The sequence below is a fragment of the Coccinella septempunctata genome, chromosome 2 (assembly GCF_907165205.1).
Source record: "Coccinella septempunctata chromosome 2, icCocSept1.1, whole genome shotgun sequence".
In the NCBI taxonomy this organism is placed as follows: domain Eukaryota; kingdom Metazoa; phylum Arthropoda; class Insecta; order Coleoptera; family Coccinellidae; genus Coccinella; species Coccinella septempunctata.
In genome coordinates, this window is record NC_058190.1 from 48,297,259 (window position 1) to 48,313,254 (window position 15,996).

Below are 15,996 nucleotides of genomic sequence, written 5' to 3' on the forward strand. Positions count from 1 at the left end.
ATGATGACCTAGAAAGTGGCAGGGTCAAGCTCAGATCGGAAATACTCGGGTCACTCCGGTATCGTCATATTCCACGTCACACATATTTCTTCATGTTCTGTGCGTCTCATTGGCGTAGCTATCATAAAATTTACGCGGGGATGTACAATCATAGACATAGAGATGTCTCTATGTCTATGTGTGCAATGAATTTAATTCTCATTCACTAACTCGTGAAAGCCTCGGTTGAACACTATCCCAGATTACCTATTATGGATCACCCAGATATCAGGACATTCACTTCAAAAAAAAAAAAATGTCATACTAGTTGAATTTGCAGTAATTTATTGCAATAAAGAAGATTCCCGTATAAAATCATCTTATATAAGTAACAGTACTTTAACTGATCATATCTATGCATGTTTTTCTATGCATCTTTCGAAGCAAAATGTGGCAAAATGTTAATCTTGACAATAATAGGTTTGATGCTATTTGAAGCAAACAGTCATAATTTCACGGAAAGAATAATAGGCGGCAACAAATGTTCTGTAGAAGAAAATCCTTTCGTAGTATCCGTGAGAACTACCCACAAGCTTACTCATTTTTGCGGAGGATCTCTGATAAAACCCCAATGGGTCCTAACTGCCGCTCATTGTACATATGAATTCGTTAGGGAACCTGACAAAATTACCTGTATTATCGGACTTTCTGAGTACCAGAGGAGTAAAGTACAATCCATTGCAGCGGATTTGATTCATGTCCATGAGTATTATACATTTCCAGTAATCTTCCATGACATTTCGTTGATTCATCTAATAAGACCTGCTATATTGTTCGATAGTGTAGGTTTGATTAAGATGCCCAAGGAATATCAAGAAAAAGTGGATTGTTCAGTGGGAAAAATGACGGGATGGGGATCTATGCGAGCGTGGGATCCAGATAAAGACGTAAAGCCTAAGACAGAATTCTCAAGTCATCTTATGTGCGTCGAAGTAGATGTAATGAGTACTGAAGAATGTATGAAGGAATCTAAAGGCCGAGCTAATGAGTTTGTGCTTTGCACTCTGATAGGAAATGAATCCAAAGACGCTTGTCAGGGAGACTCGGGTGGAGCGTTATTCTGCGGAAGGACGCAAATAGGGATAATAGCATCTGGAAAAGGATGCGGTGTGGCTAAAAATTTAGCTTATTACACAAATGTTCCAAGGTATCTGAACTATATCGAGAATATTATTTCTGGCTGTAAAAATACGATAGATAACATTTTAGCAATTTACTTCCGCGTTATACTTCTTTGTTGTTTGTTGAAAAAATTGTGAAGTCTTGGGCGTAAAATTTTATTTCAACAATTTCTTTAGTAGGTCACCTTTACTTTTTCTTTTGTTATGTGTTATAATATTGAATTGGAACGAATAAAACTTATAGTTTTACAACAGTCAACTTTATTGAGTTTACTATTTTGGTTTTACCCTACCCTGTTCCTACTGTAGTACCCTACAGTCACAGATTACAGAGTAATCTACCTACAGTCCATAGACAATCTACAGTCTCTGCTACAGTATCAAAAAATCCTCGAGTCAAGCGAGACTCGGTAGAGTAACCCAAGTAATGCGCATGGGCGCCCGCAGAAATTTTTCTCAGGGGGGGCAAAATATCATCTACGATTAGTTTTACTGAAAGAAAAATTTCTCTAACGGTGTCTATCAGAATCTCAGGGGGGGCCGTGGCCCCCCCCCTGCGGGCGCCTATGGTAATGCGATGGTCTAGACAGAACTACTCAAATAACGATAGATGACTTTATTCTCGATATGGCATGGAAATACACAACTTCATATATCGACCTTCAAGAAGACGATATACCCCCATCGATGGACAGGCATATCCCTGTTATGAAAGATGCATTATCGCTTAGGAGGAATATGATAGCATCAACCACTTCTTGCAGTTTGCAAAATTTCTTCAGAGGTATTCTGGAAAGCAGTGCTTCACTCATTCTCACATCAGACCAGATGTTCTCCTTCAACTCCGTCGTCAAAACCGTAGGATTGACGCAGTTGATGCGGATCCCTAAGGAAGCAAGTTCCAATGCAGCAGCTCTTGTATACCCGTCCAGTCCAGCTTTGGAGGCACAGAAGAGGGATTGTTTCCTTAGGCCTATTTTCGAAGCTTGCGATGAAACGTTCACGATTGACCCTCTTATGGAGTGCTTGATGAAGGATTTGGCAATTAATCTTGAGACGTTGATGACTGCTGCAATGGTTGATGGAACGGTCAAGAATTTATAGATATATGATAAAAGGCATAATTATTTTGAAGGAACTATTTTGCGCTCCTATTCCTAGGAACTCAAGCCTCATCAATTGACCAAAATGTCATAAAATATTGGTGTTAAAAGCATCTCTTCAGCAAACCTTTCAAATTGATATCCAAAATTTTATCGGCATCTTCTTCCTTAACATCGACCACGCTGTCGATCGCATTGAATTCCGCACAGTTGACCAGAAAATCAACAGCGGGAATTTCACTTAAGGCTTCTTCGGTCTGTTTCCAATTTCTTAGGTCTACCGGAATCACTTGAATCTGCGGATGTGCGTTCTTCAGAATTGAAAGTTCCTCCAGCTGACCGCCCAAGGCAATCACCTTGGCTCCTTGCTTGCAAAGCTCCGATATTATCTTTTTTCCCAGTTCAGTTAGAGGCCCTGACACTAGCGCTCTTTTACTGTGGAAGTTGGGACTCACGTCATGCTTTACTGTACAACAGATAATTTATAAACCATCATCTAAAGAATGTAAAAGGGCGGAAAATTCGAATATAGCGCAATTTTTGTCAATGGTTAACCACAGATTATTATTAAGACGCTCAATCGCCAAAATATGGCTTTAGCTTTTTTGGGTGAGCCATTTTCGCAATTGGGTGAGAAAAGACATTACCACATTACGACCACATTACTGATAAAATAATTGTCATAGTTTCTGAAAAATTAGAAATTCTGATTTATTGTTTCAACAAGGAAACAAATGAAAATTAGAAATTCGAATTTTCTGTTCGAAGGGAGGCACTCCTAACAACTTACCATTCAAAATATCAGGCTCTGCACCAACTGCAAAATATACTGTTGATATTCAATATTTAAATGAGGTCATAATAATCTCACCATCATCGACCTGATGTAAATCAACTGAAAATTAAAGATTTTATCATTATTCACTACGAATGAATTCCAAGTGGACAAACCTTCACTGGCAGGAGATTTGCAAGTGCAACTGGTCGGTACGACAGCTCCTGTGCTCTTGTATTCCCCCATTTCACATGAATTTTATATTGAAAGAATGGCACTTACTTATTGAACTCAAACTGTGACGTCCTCAGACATTTTCAAATATTTTTGCGCTAAGTTTTTCTTCTTCTTCTAATTTAATCATTTCGATTTATTTATTCTGTTTCAACTTTATTTATCCGAAAATGTTACAGTAACAGCCACAAAGAGTGGTTTTATACCGAAGTGAGAAATCTTTATTTTTAAGGAATCTGATCTAGATTCACTATATTCTGTAAGACAAAAATTTCTTCGTTTGTACTCCATTTTCATGCCCAAAAGCAACCACAACAGCCGTTTTTCCTATAGAACGATAGGTTATCATGTTTTGAACGAGGAAATGAAAGAAGAAAATATGTAGGTAACGAAATTTTCAATCAGACTGAGTGCTATAAAAATGGATAGTGAGACAAGGACGTTCTATTATATTGTTATTGTTTGGGTGCTTCTGGTGCTTCTAGGTGCTTTGATGCAAAGATGCTGTGCATATCGTGATATTCAAACTGTTTACACCAATTACTTATATGGGGACACCGGACCGCCTAATGATCTTTGTGAGTTCAGATATCGCTGATTTGATTCGCCCCTTAGACAGGGTGTCCTAAATTAAATTCTACATAGCAAAATAGCACAGAAACTTCATATGATATGAACTTCATAACTAAAATACAGGATTTTATATTTTAATTTTTCCAATACTGGTTTATTTCTCAGAGATCTCCTCTGACTTGAACTGTGCAAATTGTTGTACCTACGTCATTTCATACAATCCAAAATTTTCACTGTCTTTCCTTTCCACTATCAGTTTTGGAAGGAACTAAAGATAACTGTCTTCACGGAATTAACTTCAACAGTCTGTATTTCGAAAACAGAGCCTTTTCGGATATGGGTTCATATAAAGTTTTTGCCTCTTTTTCGACGTAGAATACACCATTTAATTATTTTAACTTGATTTCGGGACATTGTGTATTACTATACTTAATTCCCTAATAATGATTACGACCAACTAGTTCTTTAGCAAGTATTATTCCTTGTTTATTTAGTCATGCTTCATAAGGTCCTCTGGAATAGGATGATCTATTTATTTAGTTAAATTATGGCTCTATAAAATGATACTGAGACATTTCTGAGATTCTTCCAAGCCTAGCTCATATCTCTTGGTCATCAAACAAAAATACAATAAAGAACGAACAAGATGTTTCCAATATCAATTTATCTTTATTAATTTTTGTCTAGCAGCGACTGTCAAGGGTCGACTCATAACTTCAACTTGTCTCCTTTGCAGTTTCTCAAGGAAACGGAGCTGGAAACACAGAGAGTTATGTCAGATCTTCGGAGATTTTCAGAACTCGCTCTGAACAAGGAGAACCTTCAGTGAAAACAAATGAGTTTGATAAACCTCCAAGTTATAATGAAGGTGAGCCAGAGTATGTCTATGATTACTCTCGGGTGCATTCAGCATAATATTCATTCAATGAGTATTTTATTCATTCGATTGTCCATTTAATTTTAGATTCTATTTCCATTCACACACATTGGAAATCAATCATAATTTATTTCAACCCTTTTTACGAGACGTCTTCATGAATATTCTTTTTATATAATAATGATGTACTAGCTATATTTGTTTTTATTCCACATTTGGAGCAAATCTGAGAGCCGACCTTAGTACAGAGTTGATTATCTCCACATATTCAACGACAATTAAAGAGTGCATATCTCCACTTCGTAGAGAGCCAATGAAGGACATCATTGAAAAAAAACCAAGAATGTGCTTGACATGAACTAATTTAAAATGTAGCTCTACGTTTAATGAAAGTCAAATTAAACCAATCGACTTCTGATATCTATTGAGTGCATTTGTACAACGATTTTATTAGGATAATAGCCCCGTTTGAATGATTTATGATGAGAAAATCTTGTGATCTCCTCATAACCACAAATTTAATTCACCATTGTTCGAAATTTGTATTGACTTGTTTACATTTTCAGATCTCCCCACTTACATACAGGCCATCGAGATGGAAAGAAAAATGAATATAGGGAAAAATAATAAGGCCCCAAATCTGAAGGAAATCAAATTCAAAGTGTGAGTGGTGCGGTTATTCAAAATTTATTGCGCGAATTTTACTCCTGGTACAAATCTACCATGGTTGGAAAATTTATAGTTTTTCTTCAAGGGATCGTTGTGTGAACAATTTTCTTGAAGTGAATTTTGTGAATAGAAGGTGTATGATATGTTCTTTATACGATTGGTAGTTTTAATTCTAGGAAATATTGTGGTTATCGTAAATTATCAATAAGTTGATACATATTTGATTTAAATTGTTTCTGTATTTTCGGATCAAAGTTTTTATAATAATTAATATATCAAAAATATCCTTCGTGTCATATTTCATGGACAGCTAAGTATGTGAAAAAATTCAAACCTGATCGAGATTAGAATATTTAGACTTTCAGGTTTGGGGATGAACGTTTTGCCATTGCATTATCGAGACTTACATACACATAGCGAATTAAAAGCAAGAATACCGTCGTACACAGAACTGTGGTTCTAGTTATTCGAATTGAACACATGAAATTAGCAAGGCTTCACAATATAGTATAATAATTAATCCATATCGAATTTTTACTATAGCTTTAATGCATAGGAGTCATGACATATATTTCACAATCGCAATTCATAATTTTCTTAACGTTTCTAATATTTCTTTCAATTACGTCGAAACCCAACACTCAGAGTAATATTTCTTTAGGACATGTTTAGTATTTATTGACTGGAATTATTGTATGTCGTTTTTGGACATTGAAACCAAGTAACTAACCTAAGTCGTCTCAGTTCATGGCCTGCGAGCACTTACCTACCTTCTGTGAAAGTAAAACGACTCTATCTAGTTTCATCCATATAAGATTGTGCGATTTTAATTTTTATCTCATTTCTCATAGCATAAGAGCCAGATCCAGATGGTATTCTGAAGAAAATAGATAATAATAATGTATGTATGTATGTGTTATACATACCTATAAATACTTTTCTATGAAAAAAGGATGTTCAAAATGTAGTTATTCGAGAATACCTCTCACTATTTCTCTACTTAGTAGTATCATTGAGTTTTAATAATCAAAGGTAGTTACGAATTTGAAGCAAACAGTTTTACCTTGATTACCTTATTTTTCCCTGATAATATAAACATTTTGAATTTAAAATGTTCTAGATAAGGAAGGCAATACGATAGCGAATATATGCAATATGAATTCGCTTTTTTTTCAATCTGTATATTCAAACAAGGGATTTTGAATCAATCCAGGCTCTAAACCTCAACTTTACTCGCTATTAGAGCAATCTTTATCCAGTGTGTCACCAATACTTGCGGATGAAGGGCCGTAACACCAAATTGAATTTTTTCGGCAACCCCCTAACTTATAAAAACTATTGGGATCAGAAATTCTCTGGATTTGTTGAGTTTTAAATGCGCCAGTTGGTTTAGTTCTTTGAAGGGGCAAATCCACTGGGTAATTTCGTAGTTATAGGCATCTGAAATGCATTTTCCCACAAGAAAATAAAGAAAAAATCAGTAAAACAGAATCTATACGTCAGAAGAGGCTCAAAGATTGCGCGATCCTTCAGAGGGTCATTTGATGGAAGGTTTATGCAGTGTCTTACTACGATAATTTTTACAGCCTAACTGAATGGTTAACCGCACTGGTTAACCAACCCTAACCCCTAACAATTTTTTTCATTGAACTTCAGAGATCTACAGGTATGTCAGGGGAAATGTGAAGGGTCGCTCTCGAGATGAAGAAGAGGACCATTTGGATCATCATTCTGGTCAACAATCAACTTATCTCCCAACGCTACTCATGCGCCAAATCCTCCTCATCTATTGTCGTGTAGGACAGGTAAGAGAAACGAAATATAAAATCACATCATGTGCTCATTATACACAGTGGAGAATGAGCTAGTCCACGTGATTTACAGATACTTATCAGGCAAGCGCTCAAAACAATAAATACGCTATTATGTGGTCTCCACCAGTCGACCGTTTTTAAAATGTAATTAAACCATTCATAGTTCGGAAATGGCAACTTCTGCTACTACTACTGAAAGTCAAGAACGCACCTAACCGCGTTGGGTTGTTTCAGGTGCGTTTTTAAACGCGGCTAGACCAAGGTACCACTAGTACCCGTTGTGAATTTTCGGGCCCAAATAGGTGGTTATGTTGGTGCAGTGCTCTTGGTGAGACAATGTGCAAATGCTGTCAATCGTGAGTACTCTACTGATACTTGATCCACTGCAAGTTTTGAATTGGCGTCGGTAATATTGAGCGAACTCTTTTTAGGACGTTTCTTGGTTTGTTTACCATCCATCATACATGAAATTTCGTTCGTATGCACGGAAAAAATAACAGATTCGACATTGATTAATTCGCTGGTTCGACACTCTCGTTTTAAATTGATATCACATTTGCTGGTCGTTTTAATCGTGAGATCTGTCGATCGAATTTGTCGAACAGCAACATCACATGATCTCGCAACAATCTTCGTAATTCTCGGAATTCAAATGGTTGATATTCAGTGAGGAACTGGTTTTTTAGTTGTCGCAACGAAAATTCCTCTGGAAATTTTGTGCCCGGATCAAAACGCCCATTTCTCGTGCAAACTTTGCATATGGAATGTGATGAAATGATAATCACTCCCTGATGCACTCTTTCGACTCTCTCACACCCAAGAAAGAACGAAAATTAATCTCCCAGTTCCTTCAAGGTTCTGATTTTGAAATGCCAGCCCAACACACAGCATCTTTTTTTACAACAAGACCAATTATTCTTATTTTGCTCCTCTCACAATTATCACTCAATTATTCACGTTAGAATGATTCCCTTTTTTGAATAACATCTATTTTACTCAAATCCTTGGTCCGAAAGCTTGGAAAATAGTACTTGGTATTCTCTCTATGCCCTTGAAAAACAAACTCGTAATGAATCAATTGATAATATTATTGCAAATGAATAATGTGTTAAACAGTAAAGAATGCTGGAGAGAAAAAATGATCAATTTCTTTTATGGTTGTCAATAGATGATTGTTTACATTTGTAATTGTAGGTGTATTTTTAAATCTTGTTTATTCATCATTTATCATATATAAATATGACCTCTGAAACATTTAATACCGTTCAGGAAAAATCATTTTCCACAACTATAAATCTATCATGCACATATTAAAATAACAATTTTTTATATGCAGATAGTTACGCCTTCAGTGAAATAAAGAAGAAATATATGTACCTACCTACATATAAAATATATTAGTATAATTCACAATCCCCCTATGTTTACCACAATAATGCTAATGACCTACTTTGAGATATTCACTATCATAGATTAAATCTCTATCTGTATAGATCCAAAATCCATTATTTTATCTTATTCGCTATTCCGTAGAAGAAAAGCTTTTCATATTTTTCGGAAATAATAATCCATTATTCACATCTTCTACGAATGTGATAATCATCATTGAATTCCACATGGGATGAGAACAATCAAATATTTATGGTATTGTGGTATTTTTTATTTCCTTTCCTGCTATTTTTGGAAGGAACACTTGCATACATTTCCTGTGGTTGTGGTTGAATTATTTTGTTTGTCTGCAACAAAATTCACTTTCTTCATTTTCAGTTCAATACCTACCAATCTAATCGTAAATGAAGAAAATGAAATTCCATCGTAGACATGAGAATAGTTCTAGAGAAAGTGCTTCTTGAATCTCCCATAAGAAGTTAAACATCACAGATGCTAATTCAGATCGATTATTTTCTTGCTTCTTGTAATCATGCATGTGATTGATGAACGTTCTTATATTCGGTAACTCACAGAGATTAATTATGAAGTTGTCATCAGTAACAGCCGTCTGTGTCAGAACATTGAGTATTAATACCCAATTCAATGGATAAAATTAAAACTTTGTCCTTGACAATGAATACCTAGTATCTTTTACGATTTGTCGATCACTCATCACATTTAAAATTCTTACTTTACTACTAAGTAAAACATACTTGAGAGGATACAGCTTGCGTATACTGCTCAATTGGTGAAGGTTAAATAATTTTGTAACTTTTTCCAATTATTAATACATTATATGGAGCCATTTGCTTTTGAGGTGGATGTCTTTGATCCTAAATTCAAATAATTAAATCTATTATCATAGTTGTTCCATTTTCAGATTATTCTTTCCAATTTTGAAAATTATAATTATTTAGCGAAAAAACCGAAAAGTTATAGCTATTTCTTTCACAGAATTTCTAGAAAATGTTATAAATGCTACAATAAAGTATATATCAATGTAACGTATTTCAGAGTATCTAATCTTGCCAGGTGTAAATAAAATATCGAATTCTGAATGCATATAATCATTGCATTGTATCCATCCTACCCATACTCACACAGGATAACATCACATCATATGTACATGTATTCATTCTATTTTTTCATTAATTTTCCGTTGGATAATTTTCCGTCCTATAATTCGCTGGAGTTTGATGATTTATGAAAATTTAATTTCCAAGCTCATAGCCGGATTAGGTAATTCAATGAATAAATAAAACGGTGAATATTTTACCCAAATGTAAACCTTGAAAATGGGATCAAAGGAATCAAACACTCAATAGTTTTATTGTCTTTCAGATAAATGTTTTATAACATAAAACAGAATTTGAGCGTGAACTACGTCATAATTCTTTCGGAAACAAATTTGAATCGCAGTTAAAATGATAACATATATGAAATCTCGATTCAGTTTATCGAGACATATCAGAGAATGGAAAGGAAAATTTTTATCTATTCTCTTCTGGTACCTCGAAGGAGTAACATAAAGTTTACTCGTTTGAATAATAAACTTGTCCAATATGCTTCTGTGGTGCATAAGCAAATGGGAATGTACGATTGGTTCTGCATATTGTGAGAAGCTGTTAATATTTTTTACCAGTATTTTTTGTTTCAGTTGCCTGGAGACACTATGGTGGCATATGATAGAGAAAAGGTTCTGTTTCGACGACGAAATAGCTCTGTATGAAGTTCCGGAGACTAGCCCAGAGAAGAATAATAACATTTTCGAAAATGCCGTGTTCTACGATAGTGTATCGGTGATAGCGGGTAGATCTGTGGTCACCATAGAACCACTACCGACAAAACTGAACGGATCTGTTCCATCAATCTGCGAATCCATCCCTAAAAAGACAGTGGAACCACCAGTGATAATTTCTCAGCCCATTCCATCTTTGAATTCGTTGCCAATAATCCAACTGGAAAAAGACAGTTCTTCTGAAGAGTTGTCCCAAAATGGGGTTCTCGAAAAACGCTTGTATAGAAGTACTTCGGATATTGCGCAGAGCCAAGCCGAAAAGAAAAACGTTGTGGACGAGAATCACCTAGTGGGTGATATCAGAACTTTGGAGGTGAATTTTTCGTATTTTTGTAGAGATACATTTTTGTTTTTATGGAATTTTTTATTCGTTTTTTCCACAGCTTCAGAATATTATTTTATCACCAGTAGAATATTTCTATCTACGTGATTAATAAGCTGAAATTCATCTTTGATGAAGTAGCGATTCACATAAATAACTCTCTCGTTCTATATTCCATTTTTTCGTGGAATTTCAATCAGTGTCGAAGCAATAATTTTTGCTGAAAAGTATTTCGAAACGAGAAACGAAGAATATGATCTCGGTTTTCATGTGACTATAGATGGAATTGCAATTTTCAACATACCCTTGATTTTCTTATAAATTCTTCCAAGTGCTCTCACAATTTCTGCTGACAGATTAAAAATAGTTTCATATTATTAGAAATAATGGACTAACACGTATAACTGAACATAATAAAAGGAAAAACAGATTCGTGTGTCATAGTACTTAGATACATTAAATGGACCATCCTCGAAATTAATTTCAAGAATATTGTTGTTGATCACGAAGTTGATGAAATGAGAAATTTGATCAAGTAATTAGATATTATGAGTAAACTGTCTCAACCTTCACCAGAATGCTTTACGTTGCGTAATGATATTATTAGTCTGAACTCGGATATTTTTACTATTTTTCAACATATAATTCTTGTACTTTTTGTTACACCTGCATTCGTTATTCGATTCATGAACTCTGAGTGAGAAATAATCAAAGAAGGAGAGTCAGAAGTTCTACGATATTGAGGGTGTAGGTACCTACTTATAAATGAGACAATTTTTTATCAAAGACCAACACTACTTTTTGACAAGAAATCACCCCTTAATTTTTTCGCAACTATCAATTTACACCTTGTATGGCATGGCCCTGCCTGTTTTTGTAGGCTTGGTGAGCGAGTCGTCAGATCTTGAAGATTTTGAAGGTTGACTTTCAATTTCTGAACCGCTCACTACGAATCATATTTTTGTATCGATAATTTCAACAGAATAATGACGAAGGCCGGTAATCGCCTGCTCAATAAAGCATTCATTAATGACTTCGTGTATCGGCAGTTTTTGAAATTATTATCGGATGCATGCATCTGCATGACCACTAATTAAAATTCAATGGATATTAAAATCTCAGTACAATCCTAGGCAATGTTTTATACCGCTCTCGGGAATTCTGAACAATATGGAAATATAGAGTTGTTTTTCAGTGTCCCACAGGAAATTCTTTTCGCTTTCATGTTACTTTGTTAGTCATTGCATGATAACGCGATATGCTGTATCAGAAACCTTTGAAAGTTCCTTGTTGATTGAAACAAAACGATGCAAATTGCATAAGCTGGTTCATTATTTCCGAAAGTCCCTATCTTATCTGAGATATTTTGTGAAATGGAAACTCGTTTCCTACTATACAACTATACCAATAAGATTGCTTGGTAAAATCATGAAAAAATTCATTGAAAGTAGTAGAAATGACAAGTACTCGAAATCAAGTTTGTTTTGTCGTATTTTTATATAGGGAAACGATTGAAAGGTTACGTTTGTTACATTATTATATGAGACTTAGTACATATTACTATTCAGTATCTATATACCTACTCCTATACCTGCGGCAAGAAAAAACTAAGATATAATTATAATAAACATGTTCATCCAGGGTATAATCGGAAAACACAAATTATGTTCATCAAATGTTAATTCATTCATTCAAATTTTTCAGGGACATCCATAATATTCCATATATTCATATGTATAGTTCTAAAATCGTTATGTGCTCATAATTTGACGAGCTTTTAAGTGATCTATGATGATCAGGATCTTCAACTCTTTGTTTATGCAGATATTATTCGATCTCCACCATCCAATGAATAGGATAACAAAATGAAAAAGAAAATAGTCATAATTCATGCGAAAAATTTAGTAACCTCCAGTAAACATTTACTAAAAATATGATGAATGTTAGTGGAATGAAATTTCCGTTCTCAAGAATCGATTGAAGCAAATAATGCGGATACTCAATTTTTTATTGAACTATATTTCACGGATAATTGACATTTCAGTTTTAAAACCCATGTAATTTTTTATTACCACGAAGTTGAAATAATATTTTAGTGACATGCGCTTCAAAAATCAACAATAACATGTTTATGGAGCTTATCTTGCATTTTTCGAATTTTCACTTCTTGCGCTTATGCATCACTACGCAAATATTTGTTAACGGAAATAGACATCTGAATGAAGTTTGTTTACAAACTCCTGAAAATATCTTGCACTCGAAGGATTGAGGAAACAGCGTTATTCAGAAATTTTCCCTGTTAATTAACACCTCGTTATTTGTTTTTTCTCTTCCCTAGGCGAACCACATTCAGAAGTAGGTATTTCATTAATATAATCGTGACAATGTTACTAATCTTTATGCAAAGCGGAGTTAGCACAGTTCAAAGACACTGAAAGAAATGGACACAAGAAATTTTATATTTATTCATTCCACTTCTAGCTGTCACCTTCAACTTTATATCTATAACAGTCGAGGTTTCAAACAAGATTTTCCAGCATATTTAGTGTTGTTGGGCAATACGATCCAAGAGATCGTGTTCCAAGGATATAATATGTTGGTTTTTTTAGATGCAAGATGAAATTTGAATATTCTGGAAGGATCGCGAGTTGAAATGATCGAAAAGATGAGGCGAATATAATAAAATGCTTACAAACCTACAGTAAAAACATTGTATCATGATTTATGGTTATACATACGACGGAAAATAGAAACACACCTTTGGATAGCTTTCCGCGTCTTTTCTCTTTAATTTCTTCCCGTAGAGTGGTCAGTAATATCGAATAGTAATCTCCGGTTATTGTTCTACCCTTACCCAAACAATCAATCATGGATTACTCCATGGCAATCCCAAAAAACTGAACTTTCCCAGCAGATTTTTGGACACGAAATTTCTTAGGTCTTGGACCAGAGTGTCGCCATTCCATCGATTGTTGCTGTGTTTCTGGATCGTAGAAATGTACCAAAGTCTCATTCATTGTAATAATTCGGTTTAAGAAGTCTACATCGTTCAAATCGGGCATAGATCGAACGCGATGCTTCTACCCTTGCACGCTTTTGGTCAACATTCAAACATTTGGGGATCCATTTGCAGCAATTTTTCTCATGTCCAAATTGACGTGAACTATATGATGAACGCGTTCGTATGAAATATTCAGTGCTTCAGTTATCCGTTTTAGCCCAATTCGACGGTCTGATAAAATCATGCCATGAACTGCATCGATATTTTCGGAGACTGACACAGAAACTGGCCTTCCCGATCGGTCTTCATATTCCATGGAAAATTTACCTCTTTTGAAGCTTGCAGTCCAATTTTTCACGGTCGCATACGAAGGACATTGATCACCAAGTTAATTAAGCATATCTTCGTAAATCTGCTTACCTCTTGAACCTTTTAAATACAGGTACTTAACAATTTCGGTGGACATCTTCTTTCTTTTAATTTATTGCGTAACTCTGGTTTATTTTTTTGAACTCAAACTTCACACTGACACTTCTAATGAGTTATTGTTCGTTGCTATAGTAACGAAATATTTTTTTATGCATGGAACTGGTCTAGGCTAACTAGATATCCTTACATCCTCGTACATTTTGATATCAACTATGTTCTTTCATTGAAATAATGGCTCTCTATTCACAGATACCGCCAACCCTGACCGAAAGCAAATCAGAAGGCGACATGATAATCCTAAAAAAGGACCCATCGGACTCCGTAAAGAGCGAAGGGGACCTGTCATTACCCGACAGCACAAACATAGATTTCCGCAAGAAGATATTCGCAGAGAAGAGGATGTCCAGAAGTCTGTACCTCAACATCGAATGCGTGGGCGATAAATGCAGGGAGATCCCGATCATCCGACAAAATTCGATGCCCAAATTCTACCTAGGCAGTCCGGAGGATCACCAGCTGGAGACGGCCGTCTTCAGGACCCCCAGCACCGCCTTGGCCTGTCCAGTACCCGCGGTGAAAGACAGCGGATTTGTCTACAATCTCTCCTCTGTGGTTCAGATGGAGAAGGAACGGGCGTACGGCTGCAGCAATTTGCCCCAAGTGCACGACACGAGCAAGAGACAGTTTAGGGATAAGATAGTGAAGTTGAGGAGGATTAAAAGTACTATGTCGGCTTTTCAGAGCCACCACATGTGATCAGTATTCGCTTTTATGATTCGATTCCGTTCCACAGTATTTTAGATGCCGAAACAAGGCGAAAAGAAGTAAGATTAGGTCGAGGTATTGACGTATGTAGGTGGAAAACGAGCGATGAGTATTATTTGAAGTGAAGTGAACTGACTTGAACTGAATGTAAATAAATCTGTGATGAAAAATTTGTACTGAGACATGTTTTTTTATTTTTTTCACGGTTCTTTCTGAACTACACGGTAGGAAATGAGGAAAAAAATCGTTATTTTCAATACCATGGCTGTATTCAATATACTGGAGGCCTTTTGGAGATAATAGGGCTCCTATAACAACGATGGGGTAGTCTTTTTTATTTTAAATTTGCTGATAGGTGGTAATAATCATTCGATTCTCGAAAAATGAATTAGTTTTGATGATATCAGTTATTGGTTGGTGATTTTTCCGATTGAAGTTGCCCTGCATGGCTACTTGCTTTTATATTATCGAATTGTTATTGCGAAACGAAAAGTTCTCGACTAAAGACTTCTTATATGTTCAACGAATCAATATTTCGCAAACAAAGAAAAAAATTAATCACTGCCCGATGTTTTCCGTCTGCTTAAAAACTGTATCCAAATATATGGGGCAATGTCAAGTTTGAAATAACTTGTACCAGGACATGGATGGTTCACCATCGCGTGTTCGACCTTGGTTTATTATGATAATGTATTTTACTGGGAGATAAAGCCAAGAAGGCAGTTTCTTCTGCCCCTTTGCCCTGGGAATTACTGCAGTTCCATCCTTTCGCCGAGCCAGAAGGGATGAACGGCAATAGTTTCAACTTTCCACGGAAAGGCATCTCAATTGGAAATTCCTACATGTTCAGATTGCATTTCATTCGCGGTGAGTCTATATAATCACAACAAATTTATTCACTGGCACGTCATTATTCGCGATATGCTTCCGCTTCGATTAGAAATCTCATGGATTAATTGAGTTTGTTGCCTATTGTTTGTTCCTTCATTTAAATGCACCTAGTTTCACCATTGAAATTTTCATATCAGAACACAGTCTCCGTTCT

General features: G+C 35.5%; 4 protein-coding genes across 7 annotated transcripts; 3 read left to right on the top strand and 1 right to left on the bottom strand.

Moving 5' to 3' along the window:
* Positions 1-400: 400 nt before the first annotated feature.
* LOC123308384 (trypsin-like) lies at positions 401-1,408 on the top strand. The gene has a single exon (XM_044891007.1). The coding sequence runs from the start codon at positions 438-440 to the stop codon at positions 1,296-1,298; it is 861 nt and encodes a 286-aa protein (XP_044746942.1). The 5' UTR covers positions 401-437; the 3' UTR covers positions 1,299-1,408.
* Positions 1,409-1,761: 353 nt separating this feature from the next.
* Positions 1,762-3,357, bottom strand: LOC123308383 (L-xylulose reductase-like). 2 transcript variants are annotated; one of them, XM_044891006.1, is made up of 5 exons: positions 3,215-3,357; positions 3,135-3,158; positions 3,054-3,080; positions 2,391-2,729; positions 1,762-2,226 (listed from the first exon to the last, which is right to left on the bottom strand). In XM_044891006.1, the coding sequence occupies exons 1-5, from the start codon at positions 3,282-3,284 to the stop codon at positions 1,823-1,825; spliced, it is 864 nt and encodes a 287-aa protein (XP_044746941.1). In that variant the 5' UTR covers positions 3,285-3,357; the 3' UTR covers positions 1,762-1,822. The 2 variants fall into 2 exon arrangements, with proteins under 2 accessions (XP_044746941.1, XP_044746940.1); XM_044891005.1 differs by having other exon boundaries at positions 1,762-2,229.
* A 336-nt stretch (positions 3,358-3,693) lies between these two features.
* Positions 3,694-5,621, top strand: LOC123308385. The gene is made up of 3 exons (XM_044891008.1): positions 3,694-3,850; positions 4,582-4,713; positions 5,289-5,621. Exons 1-3 carry the CDS (start codon positions 3,694-3,696, stop codon positions 5,387-5,389), a joined length of 390 nt encoding a protein of 129 aa, XP_044746943.1. The 3' UTR covers positions 5,390-5,621.
* Positions 5,622-7,208: 1,587 nt separating this feature from the next.
* Positions 7,209-15,133, top strand: LOC123308292. Of its 3 annotated transcripts, XM_044890896.1 has the most exons (4): positions 7,209-7,349; positions 7,440-7,561; positions 10,294-10,747; positions 14,436-15,133. In XM_044890896.1, exons 2-4 carry the CDS (start codon positions 7,542-7,544, stop codon positions 14,940-14,942), a joined length of 981 nt encoding a protein of 326 aa, XP_044746831.1. In that variant the 5' UTR covers positions 7,209-7,349; positions 7,440-7,541; the 3' UTR covers positions 14,943-15,133. The 3 variants fall into 3 exon arrangements, with proteins under 3 accessions (XP_044746831.1, XP_044746830.1, XP_044746829.1); XM_044890895.1 differs by having other exon boundaries at positions 7,227-7,561; XM_044890894.1 differs by lacking the exons at positions 7,209-7,349; positions 7,440-7,561 and adding an exon at positions 10,070-10,229.
* Positions 15,134-15,996: the final 863 nt, after the last annotated feature.

Bases quoted from the DNA above. Each gene is read 5' to 3' on its own strand.
- LOC123308383 (XM_044891005.1), bottom strand. From the start codon at position 3,284: ATGGGGGAATACAAGAGCACAGGAGCTGTCGTACCGACCAGTTGCACT. The intron at 3,081-3,134 runs GTGAGATTATTA...TATATTTTGCAG, and splicing joins TTTACATCAGGTCGATGATG to TTGGTGCAGAGCCTGATATT. The intron at 2,730-3,053 runs GTAAGTTGTTAG...TCTGTTGTACAG, and splicing joins AGAGCCTGATATTTTGAATG to TAAAGCATGACGTGAGTCCC.
- LOC123308385 (XM_044891008.1), top strand. From the start codon at position 3,694: ATGGATAGTGAGACAAGGACGTTCTATTATATTGTTATTGTTTGGGTG. The intron at 3,851-4,581 runs GTGAGTTCAGAT...TCTCCTTTGCAG, and splicing joins CGGACCGCCTAATGATCTTT to TTTCTCAAGGAAACGGAGCT. The intron at 4,714-5,288 runs GTGAGCCAGAGT...TTACATTTTCAG, and splicing joins ACCTCCAAGTTATAATGAAG to ATCTCCCCACTTACATACAG.
- LOC123308384 (XM_044891007.1), top strand. From the start codon at position 438: ATGTTAATCTTGACAATAATAGGTTTGATGCTATTTGAAGCAAACAGT.
- LOC123308292 (XM_044890894.1), top strand. From the start codon at position 10,111: ATGGAAAGGAAAATTTTTATCTATTCTCTTCTGGTACCTCGAAGGAGT. The intron at 10,230-10,293 runs GTACGATTGGTT...TTTTTGTTTCAG, and splicing joins GTGCATAAGCAAATGGGAAT to TTGCCTGGAGACACTATGGT. The intron at 10,748-14,435 runs GTGAATTTTTCG...CTCTATTCACAG, and splicing joins GTGATATCAGAACTTTGGAG to ATACCGCCAACCCTGACCGA.